Source organism: Brachyistius frenatus, unplaced genomic scaffold, assembly GCF_029030835.1.
Source record: "Brachyistius frenatus isolate BFR_SWC_R1_liver_20210118 unplaced genomic scaffold, ASM2903083v1 Contig_15, whole genome shotgun sequence".
Classification (NCBI taxonomy): Eukaryota; Metazoa; Chordata; class Actinopteri; family Embiotocidae; genus Brachyistius; species Brachyistius frenatus.
In genome coordinates, this window is record NW_027210614.1 from 2685167 (window position 1) to 2698589 (window position 13423).

General features: G+C 38.8%; 1 protein-coding gene across 1 annotated transcript; it reads left to right on the forward strand.

Annotated features, from left to right (window-relative positions):
- Positions 1-1120: 1120 nt before the first annotated feature.
- On the forward strand, positions 1121-12833 carry def8 (differentially expressed in FDCP 8 homolog). Its single transcript, XM_069693605.1, has 12 exons — positions 1121-1258; positions 2644-2766; positions 5504-5598; positions 5717-5866; positions 6848-6989; positions 7366-7530; positions 7957-8084; positions 9612-9725; positions 10659-10739; positions 11192-11332; positions 11573-11682; positions 12230-12833. The coding sequence occupies exons 2-12, from the start codon at positions 2658-2660 to the stop codon at positions 12321-12323; spliced, it is 1329 nt and encodes a 442-aa protein (XP_069549706.1). The 5' UTR covers positions 1121-1258; positions 2644-2657; the 3' UTR covers positions 12324-12833.
- The last annotated feature ends 590 nt before the right edge of the window (positions 12834-13423 follow it).

Here is a 13423-nt window from a genome sequence, read left to right on the forward strand (position 1 = left end):
TTACAATAAGTGCATTTCAACCATGAGTGTACAAAATCCAGAACAACAGGAATCAAGAAAATGCAATTTCTTCAAGAAAGCCAAACTACAAAGTGCTAAAAGTAAGTGCCATTTTAAGCGCTACTGAAGTGCTACTTATTCAAGGTAAAGTCGGAAGAGGTGTGTTTTTAGTTTGTGACGGAAGATGTACAGAGTTTCTGCTGTCCTGATGTCGTTGGGGAGCTCATTTCACCATTTAGGAGCCAGGACAGCAAACAGTAATGATTTATAATCTGCTAAATCTGCTTCATGTGAACCCCACATGATCATAATTTAAAAGGACCTACCAAACCGTTGTAAATTATTATGGTTTACCACATTGTTGGTCAAAGCACATTTTCTGTGAAAAACCAATGACTGAATGCCACTGTTCTCAAAAGACCATCTGCTGTTGGTGTAGATATTTACGAATTTAACTTAATATGCATTAAAAAAAAAAAAAAACCTGCAGGTTCAAAAGTTTGCAACTTATTTTACACCTCGTTTTACTTATTTATTCATATTCCACTGAAATGTTAAATAAATGTTTGTTGATAAATCTATTTGAATAGTTCACATTAATCAGTTAGGACATGTATATGTTATTTGTATAAAACAATCAATTCAATTAAAATGTCCAGTTGCATTATAATCAGGACCATCTCTAATTCATTTAGCGGTTATTTTTAGATGATCTGTGAACTATACTAATCCTACAGGGACATGTAGCCAACACTTTATGGACCATGTTTGTCATCTCTGAGATCACTTGGAAGATATCTACTATTCCGTTGAAAGGGAAAGAGACCGATTGTGAGGTCAGTTCAACTTTCAATATAAAAGCAGAACACATTTCCTCCATAAATAAGCAAAAACATTGCATGTTTAGACAAGCGAGTTTAGGCAAGACATTAAAAAAATAAAAAAAATAAAAAAATAATAATAATAATAAATAAAAAATAAAATAAAAATACAGACACAGCTTTAAGTGCTCATATCGAACCGATATCAAACGTAGAGTGCTACTTCACGATTATAGGACACAGCTTGTATTTTGAAAATATTTACCGGAAGTCGCTATTTACACCCAGGATGACTTGACATCTTTTCGCCTTGAGATGTTGCTGATGACAGGGACAAAACAACGCCGGGAGCCCTGTCCATATTGACCATAAGCGTCGACTACAAACTACATTTTACAACTGTTATTTCCCCGGTAATGAATACGGCCAAACACGGGGTAAGCTTCCGACTTCAAGCCAACATTAACATCAAAACAACAAACGAGTGTGTTGTTTGAAAGCTCGTTGGCTAGCTAGCGTTAGCTGGTTGTTGACATCTGTGTATTGATCAGCCTTTTTTTTTTTTTTTTTAAATACTGGTACCCCAGCAGTAATTAATGTTAATGCCACAGTCTACGCGTACTACAGTAACACGCAAAATATAATTAAGGTTACGTCTCAGTCGAGGAGGACTGTCACCAGCAGCGCTGATTGGTTATAATTAGTGAGGTGAGGCTTCATCTTATTCAGCTTTTCAGTGTTTGCAGTCTTTCCTCGTGTGACCCCACGGACTGATCTCAATCCTAAAATGTCTGGTAAAAATAAAATGTCATAAGTTCTGTACTATATCATCTGCATATGGGTCGTTATTTGCAAATCGCGTGATTCAGGCAGTGTTGTTGTTGTTCATTTGAGTAGAGCACATTGATTTCACTTGATGTGCTGTGCAATTTTAATTAACTCACATTTTAAAAACACTTCATCATTATATATTTTTTGTCATATACCATAGACGTTTGAATTAGTCATTGTCAGCCCAGTTACTAACCGTCTTGACGTGGCAATATTTTATTTAGCTTGAGCATTTGTAGAAAAAGAAAGGGAGACAACAAAAAAAAGAGGGCTTGGGGGGGGGGGGGGTCTTAATAATAAATGCTCATATTATTCATGTTAAAGGAATTTAAAGTCAAAGGGAGCACTTCTCCTGTCAAATGGTATACATGTCATCTGTGGCTCAGGAACATCTTTATGAAGTTGAGCAAAATTACCTTGATTATGTTATCAGGGGCTTCTGGTGTGTCTCAGGTTTGGCCTAAAAGTTGGGCCGAAAGATTTGGATATCTAAACTGTTTTCTGCTGCATAGAATTTAGAGCATGTTTTAAAAAATCTGACCCAAATAGTTGCCTCCAAATTTCAAGTGCAAAATTAAGTCGCCACAGCACTTATTTGGGACATACAGATGTCTTGCTGGTGAAAGGTAATGCGTGTATGATTCTGTTCCTCTGTTTATGACACAATCAACACAATGACAGCAGGTTCTTTTCAACCAACGTTAAAATCAGGCACCGTTTCACATGCAGCGTGTATTTTGTAAATACATTTTCCTGAAACCTGCCTATTTGAGATATTACAGTCATGAAACAGCTCTCTGCTCACTAAATAGCAGCGTCATTTTACTAGGATCTGAACAGGAATGCACACGATAAGCAATAACCAAGCAGACATATGAGCTAACCAGCTTCCATTTAAAGGCAACCGAGGCACTGGTTCAATTTGTAAACGCGAGAGAAGAGGATTTGACCAACCTCGCAGTGTGACTGTAATGTGTTTTCTCTTCTTTAGATGTAGCCAATAAAATGGAGTATGATGAGAGACTTGCACTTTTCCGCCAGACCCGCCTCAATCCATTTGATCGTGGAGAGGAAGAAGATGATCCCCAAGGAGGCAAAACGCAACCGCAACACGGTGAAGTTTCGCAAAGTTCATCACACGCAAATCATGATCTGAGCTTCTCAGGTGTAGAATAGGACCTTACTTTAAGGTTGCTTTCACACCTGTCCTTCATCTCAAGAAAAACATTATACATTGTTGCCATTGTTGTTTTAAGTGTTTCATTTACAGTCTCACTTATTACTCATAAACTGACAGATGTAAACGTGAAGTCATATAGACATCAATTACGAGACACTTCCTCTTTGGACAGTTTTGTTGACTCATCCTTCAGCTGAGAAATTAATAACTTGCATCTTATATCTTGATGATGGAAATTTGGACTTTGTCCGGAAAGTGTGCCCCGTCCGTCTCCCTTGGCAAACATCCAGTGATGATTTCAATGTTGTTGTTTTTTCTAAAAAGATGGCTGGTTTGGTAGGTTGTGAATACAGACATAATAAGTTTGACAATTTTGGTGCATAAAATGTGCAAATGTTAGCGGTCTCTGGCCTATCGGGAGGAAAGTAAAATACTTAGGTCTCTGAGTTGTTTGCTTAAACAGGATAAAGACTAAATATTTAAGTAATCTATTGATGTAAATGAGATGATGTACACATAATTAATTTATAAAACAGCTTCAGTGCTGCAGGGGGAGGTGTTCTATGAGGCCATACTTCCTGATTTTCCTAAATGCCACACTTCCTGATTTTCCTAAATGCCACTTACCAGCAGATGTAAACTTTCTCCCCTTATAGTGCCAAAACAATACATATTAGCAGTGTGGCTCACTCACCATGCGGTGAGACACTGACTCCCTCGTTGAACTTATTTGGATGAATTATTTACTCGGGTTAAACAGTAGTAACATGTTGTGTAGAACAGATCCAGACACATAAAGAACATGCATGCTGAACTGTTGTGTTGCAGTTTAAGCTTATGGAAAAGGAAGTTGGAAAGTCTGCAGCTGAACCAGAGGAAATGAAAAGCATAAGTGTAAGCAGTACTTTTGTAACACTTCCTGTATTTTAGGATATGAGAATACAAATATTTTCTGTTTAATGACAACCACTTTGACAGTCAAGAATGACACACTTAGTTCATCTGTTTGGCACTAAAAGCTGAATTCACTCACCATGTTTTGTTCTGAGGTGTACGCAGGTAAAACTTTTTTCTGCACTTTTTCAGTAAGATGGGGAAACCGCTTGTTAAATTATGTGGCAAATGCAGTTGATTATGTATCATTTGAAAGATTAAAACTAAGGTTCCTCAGTTAAATTTTTCTTAATTTTCATAGTTAATTATTTCTGTATTCACTGTTGATACCAGTACGTCTGATCACTGAAGGTTTTAATTGATATTCAGCATTGTACCATATATTAAATTGCTAATTTTTTTTTTTTTTACTTTTCTTGTCTCTTTTCCCCTTTCAAAATGTTATATAAACAACCAAAACCTAAAAGGATGTATCTGTGTAAAAATGTAACTTCAGATTGTGTAAAGAGAGGTGGTTGATCAGACTTTGTTTGGGAAAGCTTTGAAACGTTCCTCTTTGTAACTTCAGACGGTGTAATGCAAGGAGGTGGAGGACAGAAATTTCTTACAGTCTAACAGTACAAACGAGAATATGACCATTTGTCAACATACCTCTTACACAGACTTAACAAACAGTGTAGTGTTTTAATTTAATTATTCTATCTTATTTTTATTCCATTTTATTGGATATACTGTGTATTTTTTATATTTTTTACTGTTATTTTACTGCTTTCCTGTATCTATAAATGCTGCTGTAGCGGAAAAAATGTCCCCTTGGGGATTAATAAAGTAACTACCTACCTACCTACTTACCTTTAGGGTAGTGTTTATTAAAAGGTTGTTTCATTGGACTGCTGTCGGCTGCACAGGTTGATTTTGGCCTCCTAATGCCATACACATAATTCCCCGGTTAATTCCCAGTTTTGTGTTACATGTATGCACGTTTATATATCCACACCTCTCATCCCACATTCTGTTGAAGTTACACAATGTCAACATTTTTCCCGCTGAGCACCTAATGCCAAGTTAACAGAAAGTTAGTGACTAGCTGCTCAGTACTGTCAAGCATTTCGTGTCTGCTAATGAAGGCTAATGTCGCTTTGTGTCTGTTGAACATGTAAATAGGTATTAGTTTGCTAACATGGCCACCAAAAATCGCTTTTTATGGTGGAGCTGAATGTTCTGTTTTTAGCTTGATCTACCACACCCAAATTACCAAATCCAAAACACTCAGGATATGTGCAGTCACACAGTAGAAGAAACACAGAAGAAACGTTTGTACAGAAATAGTTAATAATAGCAGTAGCAGTTGTCCGAGATAAGAAACATGTTGTAATTTCAGTTTAATTGATTTGAATGCATACCAGATGAATAATTATGAAACAGAATGGTTTCAAACATGTAGAGAGGACAATAACTTAGTGATCAGCAATTCAAAGTTCATTCAGTCTGTTGAGCAGCATTTTAAATAACACAGCAAGCATGTGTCTTGTCAGGACTGGTTACACATTACCAGAGCTGATATGATAATTACCAGTAAATCCTTCACTTGTCCATTTGGCTCTTTTGCTCTCCTTCAAGACATCTGCAGTGGAGATTCATTGTAGGGATCTTAAGATGTGTTTAGTGACCAGAGTCATGTGTATGAAATTATCATGCATGACTGAGTCCACTCGTGAGAACACTGCATAGGCTCAAGAGAAGAACCGTGTTTTATGCCATGTTTCCCTCTTTTTAGAAGCCAGACCTGAGCTGTTTTCTGGGACCAGAACCCACAGTTCAGATCGGGTCATGGACCTCGGTCTAGCTGAGGACCACTTCTCAAGGCCTATGGTGAGTACTGCATTTTCCCTGCTGTCCAGCCTGATTCAAAATCATTTCTCGCATTACGTCAAGTTGTTTGATGGTGTGAAACTGAAAGTGCTTACATATGCGTCTTTGTCTGTTTCAGGGCTCTTTTGTAGCGTCAGACATTGAACAGCTGAAACTGGCCATAGAGGAGTGTAAGAAGATGATCTTGGAGCTGCCAGAACATTCGGAGAGACAAAAGGACACGGTGGTGAAACTGATCCACCTGCGTCTCAAACTGCAGGAACTGAAGGTTGGGACTGAGGACTGAATGGGGAAGTGGAGAACATGATATTGTTGTTTGACAGTCAGAAAAACTGCCGAACAAAACATTTGCAGATAGAAATGTATTGGTAAAGCATTTTTAGTCAAAATTAGTAAAGCAGCATTTAAATTACTATTGTTTACGGAGTGGTGTTATAGAAAAGACTACGGTAGTGATTATCTGTATGTTTTTGTGTAGTTATTTATTTCAAATAGCTAGACCCAACCTGAGAATTGTTTGGGAGTTTTTTTCTTTAAAAGGCAGCTCTCCATGTCTTAATAACAACGCAGTTTACGCGTTGTTACAAAACCTCTCACATCACTGATTAAACAGAGCGGTGGAATGCCGGCAATGTGTCATGCTGTTTATTACAAGGTTTTACAAAGATGTTACAGCTTAAGTCATGGCAATAGTGACGACCAAAAAAAACAGGTTCATGATCTGGCCTGCAACTCTCTGATGTCGCTAACCATAATTAAATAAAGCAATTACTTCATTTGATTCCTAACATCCACATCCTCTATAATAAAGGGTTATTTCAAACCCTATCATGTGAAGCTGCTAAATCTTATACTGTATCTAACTCTGCATACTACACTATATATTATGGAATTTAACCAGACCACTTTGTTATTTAATAATTCAGCAGTATTGCGATCTGATGCAACTTGGACAGACAAGTTTTGTCTCGGGACAAAAGACATGATTAAAGCTTTAAGAAGGATCATCTGGCAAGAACAGAAGGAATATAAAAATACTGATTGTTTTTATTGAGTTCATTGAGGTTGTATGATTTTGTTTTTAGGCAAAATACACATGGCAACACCCGTTGACACCCAGAAACTTTAAATTAAAATGCACCTTTATTGCACTAAGCCATGTCTTTTACAATTGTACATGAACTGTGTTTCAGCGATCATGTTGTTGGTATTTATGAATTATGTTTGTCTCTACTTGTCCCTTAAAAAGGACCCTGAGGAAGATGAGCCTAATCTGAGAATCCTACTGGAACACCGCTTTTCCAAGGAAAAGAGCAAGAGTGTGAAACAGACCTGTGACAAATGTAGCGCTATCATCTGGGGCCTTATCCAAACTTGGTATACCTGCACAGGTGAGACACACAATACACTGAAAGAAGTCTGTAGAGAGATGTTGGTACCAAAACTGAAAATCATCCTATGGTGCAAAGAAAAGGATGATTTTTCAAAATGTGCTCTCCAAGCTTAATGCACATCCTGCCAGTCTGATGCTTTCTCAAAGATTCATGTGCTATCCCAGTATCTCATTTGTTCTCTACACGCATCTCTCTTTGTCTAGAATGTGCTTCTATCCAAGCCAATGAAAGATGGGAATAGTTATCTTTAACTGACTGTCCAATTCATCAGATTTATGATTTGAACTTTCATTGATTTTTAATTTTTTTTTTATTTCAGGTGCTTTGTAATTAAATGTTCTTTCTTTTTGTGTAATTTTCTTCCATGTTTCAGGATGTTACTATCGTTGCCATAGTAAATGTATGAACCTGATCACCAAGCCCTGTGTCAGGTCGAAAGTCAGCCACCAGTCGGAGTACGAGCTCAGCATCTGCCCGGAAATAGGACTAGACCGGCAAGACTACCGTTGTGCTGAATGTCGGACACCAATTTCACTGAGTGAGTATAAATTTACTGTGTTTATGTCGAAGAGGGAACACGAGCAATCAAACTTGAATGAGAGCTTCACTGATTTTATACATCAAAGTCAGCTGACTTGTTTTGCGGAGTTCTACCGTACATGGGAACAATGTCGTGTGAAGTCTTTTTTGATCCATGAGGGAGCTGATAAATTGTGATGTCACATGAGTCCGTGTCAGTTGGCTGAGAGGACTACGGGTTGAAAAGTAACAAATCTAGGCTGTTGGAGTTATAAGAAGTGAACCTCTGAAGCTGCTTCTTGTCCTCCGCTTGAGACTGCCGACTCAAGGCTCCATTAGCTACCGCTAGCAGAGCACACCTGAATCTCTGACTGAACCGTTAGCGGTTTAATTTTTTGGGTTTTGTTCTATAGTCTGACCTCATTCTGCCGTATTTATCTTGCAGGGGGTGTACCTACTGAGGCCAGACAATGTGACTACACAGGCCAGTATTACTGCAGCACATGCCATTGGAATGACACAGCCATCATCCCAGCTCGTGTCATCCACAACTGGGAGTTTGAACCACGCAAGGTGCCTCAACAGACACGCAATAATACACTCCGCTTGCAGAAATGTCGAGTCATCGTTTATAAATCAATCCGTAAGAGTTCTTGTCAAGGAGACGAGGCAGAAAATGAGAGTAGGATAATGGGTTTACTGAACGTGTTGATGAGACTGCATGTCACAGGATCACAAATTTGGTCGTCAGTACCAGCAGCAGTGAAATTCATCAAATCTCGATACCAATTTTGATACCTCAGCAAAAAATAATCCTGTGAAATGGTTGAATTTCAGCATGAACTCTTAAACTTCACTTGAAAAAATGTCATTCCAGTAGCAAGAGTGGTTTAGAGCCTTTATCTAATAAAAAAAAAAAAAGCACAACTTTAATGGTGATATAGCATTCCCACTTCCCAGCTGCCTGAAATATGAAAAATGAATGCAAATAATAAATAGTCTAATAACAATAAAACTATTTCAAAACGCAGCAACATGTAGCCTTGAAGTCTTTAAATCAAACAATAGTGTTATAAAACTCTTTCATTCCTTTGCTTTGCTCCAGGAGGATTTTTGTCTGATTTTCTTTGCTTCTGAAAAGCTGCAGATGTTTGTCTGCGCGTGTTTGACCCTCCTGCTCATCATCCTACACACTACGAGGCTCAACAGTAACGCTGACTCGGTTGTTACCAATGTTATGAGCAGCATCAGCTCACGTCATGAACTGTCACTACGGTAGACGCAACAAGCTGACTTCAGCTTGTGTGACTGTTGAGTGTTTAGCATTGCTACGGCAGATGCAACTGATGTGAACGTGACGACATGTTGCTCATATAAAGTCAAATTCTCTCACCTTGAATCCTGTGTCCAGATCCAAACATCTGTCTTTGAGCAGTTTGAGGTATCTCCACTGATCGCTCTAAATGTTTAGATTCTTGTCCCTGATCATTTTACTCAGACACTTTTCCGTACACAAATGGGTTTTTGTGGGTTTTTGTCCACATTTAGCAGCAGACCTGTTGCTGCAGCTGCACTTGCTGCTGTCGTTCATGTCATGCTGTTATCGAGCATCTCCTGGACCTTCAGCATCGTTTGGATCTTTTGGTAGCGTAGAAAAACAAGTACCATCACCTTCTCCGAATTTTGGCACCGACGTATGGGTTCTTGTGACATCTCGTTACAGCTTCTGCACATCGGAATTACACAGAATCATGTTACAGAAGCATCAAATAAACTTGTGGGAACTCCACCAACACAGGGGATTTACGTGTCATGAGGACTTTTACACATTCTGTGAAAACAAACCTTCTGTGGCTCTATAGGAACTTTAGCGGGTTTGAGAGTCAGAGAAAAATCTGTTTATTAAAGCCAGGCAGCATCTAACCTATTTACAGTGTCAACAAAGGTCAGGAGGAAGGTTGTGAAACAGCATCAGATGAAATGCGTTGAGTTATTCAAGCTGCCCACCAATGCTGGTTTAACCCATGTCACTGTCTTATTATAAAAAGGGGTATCAGTGTGTTTGTGTGGGCATATTTAACCAGTGTGCCTCTTTTTCAGGTCTGTCGCTCTTCGATGCGCTACCTGGCACTAATGATTTCACGTCCTGTCATGAGGATGAAAGAAATCAACCCGCTGCTATTCAACTTTGTGGAGGAACTGGTTGAGATCAGGGTGGGTAGCTTCACTTCTCTGGAAACACCAGTAAAGACCCTTCAAGAAATTGTGCTGACGTAGGTGTTCATATTGATTTAAAATAGATGTGTTCTCACTTTTAGCCTAGAATTCCTTTTAACATTATTTGGCTTTAAAACCCGGATTATAGTTCATGGCTAGACGCCATTAGAGGCGCCAGCCTTTTAACCGCCTGAGCCTTTTAAAAGACTCAGTTAGTTACTCAGTGGTAAATTCACACCAGTGGTTGGTCAGGTGAATGCCGTGTGACTGATGAAATCACCGGTGGTTGGCTAAATGCTGCATCCATTTCAAATTAAACGCCCTCTGGTCCGTGGTCCTGCCAGATACTAAGTTTTGACTTTGTTACAGTTATTTTGTCACCCAATGTATTACATTATTACATTTCATTTAGCTGACGCTTTTATCCAAAGCGACATACAATAAGCGCATTTCAACCATGAGGGTACAAAACCCAGAACAACAGGAATCAAGAAAATACAATTTCATCAAGAAAGCCAAACTACAAAGTGCTATCAGTAAGTGCCATTTTAAGTGCTACTAAAGTTCTCCTATTCAAGGTGAAGTCTGAAGAGGTGTGTTTTTAGTTTGCGGCGGAAGATGTACAGAGTTTCCGCTGTCCTGATGTCGGTGGGGAGCTCATTCCACCATTTAGAAGCCAGGACAGCAAACAGTCGTGATTTTGTAGAGTGTTTAGCTCGTAGCGAGGGAGCAACAAGCCGATTGGTAGAAGCAGAGCGGAGGGAGCGGGCTGGGATGTATCCCAGCACATTGTCAGTGTTTTTGCATTTCAGGAGATATGAAAAACAGACAAATATTGTATTAAGTGTTGCCTGCATGTGGAATGAGAGAACAAAACATACTGCAACATTCAGTGACAGAAATACTTGTGTTTGTGTCTTTTCTTTACAGAAACTTCGTCAAGATATTCTTTTGATGAAACCTTATTTTATTACCTGCAAGGAGGCAATGGAAGCTCGGCTACTACTACAGGTCAGCATCTATTAACTTTATCTCTGTTACACAAAATTAAATGACTTTGTAATATGCAGTTCAAGTGTCTTCCACGCTCACAACCTCTGAGTAATATGTTACAACAGCATCACCATGTGGTTGAAGGAGGGAACTTGCATTGAACCACTCGGGCAGCTTGTCCATTGAGGAGTTTGTGTCTATAAATTAACTTGACTATCCTTGGTTAGTATCAGCTCAATTTCTTTTTCGTTTTTCTTTGGCGTTTTTCAGAACTTGGCGATGTGCGCATGACATTTAAAAAAAGAATGAAGGGTTCGAAAAAAGATTGGTATTAAATATTAGATGGTATGAAACTGCAACCTTTTTTCTCTCAGCAAAGCAGAGGTTCATGGTCTTCAGGTGGCCTACATGTGTTTTGTGATGTACTCAGCCATTTTTCTAAAATGTTTTCCTCTGTTTGTGTTCTCCAGCTACACGATCGGCAGCACTTTGTTGAGAATGATGACATGTACTCACTACAGGATTTAATTGACATCTCCAGTGGCAGACTCAGCTGCTCCCTCACAGAGATCCACACTACATTTGCCAAGCACATCAAACTCGACTGCGAGGTGAGCTCTTACAATAAAGCACAACGGGTACTACAGATGACACTGTTCAATTGTCTTTGTCAGTAAGCTAAATGCCTGTGTTTGTGTTACATATACCTCGTTATGTAATGTACTATTAAGAAACAGCTGGAATACTTGGGGCTCATTTACAAATGTACTGTTTTCTAAAGAAACAAAGACTGAAACCACATCTTTCTCTACTACTTTGTCTGTGTGTGCTCTGCATGTGTGTATTTGTAGCGTTGTCAGGCCAAAGGATTTGTGTGTGAGCTTTGTAAAGAGGGAGACATCCTCTTCCCTTTCGACAGTCACACCTCCGTCTGCCACGAATGCTCGGCTGTCTTCCACAGGTTAGTCACCACCAACCAGTCACGATGTAAAATACAGCAAATTAGCTGATTGTCGAGAGTTGAAAAATGTGAGGAAAAATATACCATTGTGATAATGGGTTCAAAATTGAATCATACAAATTAAAGTCTCAGCCCTTAAACAAGTTTTGAGTAGAGCTATTAGTGGTCTAAAAGACGCCCAGTTGCAGTTAACATACCATCAAACTGCTTTTAAAGAAATGTCTGCAAGTTCAGTGGGAGGTTCAAGCAAACGTAGGTTTTAGTCGCAATGTCTGGAGCAGCAAAATAGGTGAAACAAAGAACAGTCGGTTGAGCCGAGTCCAAAACATCAACAGGAACTGACAGACAGTCCAAAAAGTGGAAACAGAACAGGACAAACTGGCACTGAGAGAGAAGAACATGCAGACGAAATAGACCAGGGAACGAAGGACAATGAGGGACAGCTGAAACTAAGCAGGGTGGGGCAGGGCACATTTTTCTAATGGAAACCTGTAATATGATTTATTATGTAACAAATGTAATATTGATGTTTGTTGTGTGTCTCTAGAGATTGTTACTATGACAACTCCACAACTTGTCCACGATGTGCACGAATGACTGAGCGCAAGCAGGACGATGAGTCAGATGTGAACAAAGCGTGACTCTAGAAAGGACCACCTGATGTTACTGGATGTTGCACTTTGCCTCATGATCAAAAATGTCAAATGATGGTGTTAAAACTCGCTTCTTGTTTTTGTCTTTGGTTGTTTTGTGTTTACGCCGTAGTGTATATATTTTCTTGTGCTCTACAATATGAAGCAGGGTATTTAGAAACCCATCTGGAAATTAATATATTTTTATCAAACTTTTGCATTCATACTGAAATTGGATGTACTGAACACTGTGTGTGTGTGTGTGTGTGTGTGTGTGTGTGTGTGTGTGTGTGTGCGTGCGTGCGTGCGTGCGTGCGTGCGTGCGTGCGTGCGTGCGTGCGTGTGTGTGCGTGTGTGTGTGTGCGTGTGTGTGTGTGTGCGCGCGCGCGCGTGTCTGCTTGTATGAATGTACAAATAAATCCCATATAAAGAAAATCCACCTCATTAGGTGATTATGCATGCAGGGTTTGTGTTGTAGTTGTTATAAGCCTCAACTTGCATTAAAACCTATACTGCCAAGTTTGCATAGTGCTAATCTTTAAGGTTTCCATATGTCAAAAGGTTTTGAACTTTAACGATTATAATTCCAGCTTACAGTGACAAAATCTAAAAGTTATATTAACCAGAAATTTGCCTTCCAGCTTCCAGTTTTTTGTTGTTGTTTTGTTTTGGTTTTTAAACTGAAATCTTGTGCTCAAAGGATAATCTTTCACTGAGCCGTCATTTCAAAGCATCTGTTTTTTTGGTCATTCAGATTAGTAGGACACAATTAAAATGCAGTTTTTAATTAGTTTACATTAGTTACAGTTGCTGTTTATTCATAATCATAATCTATTGGTATGTTTAACAGTTCATAAGGTCTTAAAAAAATATTTCCAGGCCTTCAATCAACATTTCTTCACAGCATCCTATTTGATGCTTGGAGTTTGTTGATAAGCAGTTAGCCACACCTGGACACTAGAAAAAAAATTTTATGGCTTGTAATTGTCTGACAAAAAAAGCTGTATATATATATATATACAATTACTGAAACCATAATTAGAAACATTAAATCCACATATTAACAATAATATATAATCAAAGCATGCATTAGCAGTACAGAGCGTTTT

What these genes read in the sequence shown, in the direction of transcription:
- def8 (XM_069693605.1), top strand. Translation starts at nt 2,658, where the DNA reads ATGGAGTATGATGAGAGACTTGCACTTTTCCGCCAGACCCGCCTCAAT. An exon ending in GGGAGTTTGAACCACGCAAG is followed by an intron (nt 8,085 to 9,611) that starts GTGCCTCAACAG and finishes CCTCTTTTTCAG; the next exon opens with GTCTGTCGCTCTTCGATGCG. An exon ending in AGGAACTGGTTGAGATCAGG is followed by an intron (nt 9,726 to 10,658) that starts GTGGGTAGCTTC and finishes TTTTCTTTACAG; the next exon opens with AAACTTCGTCAAGATATTCT.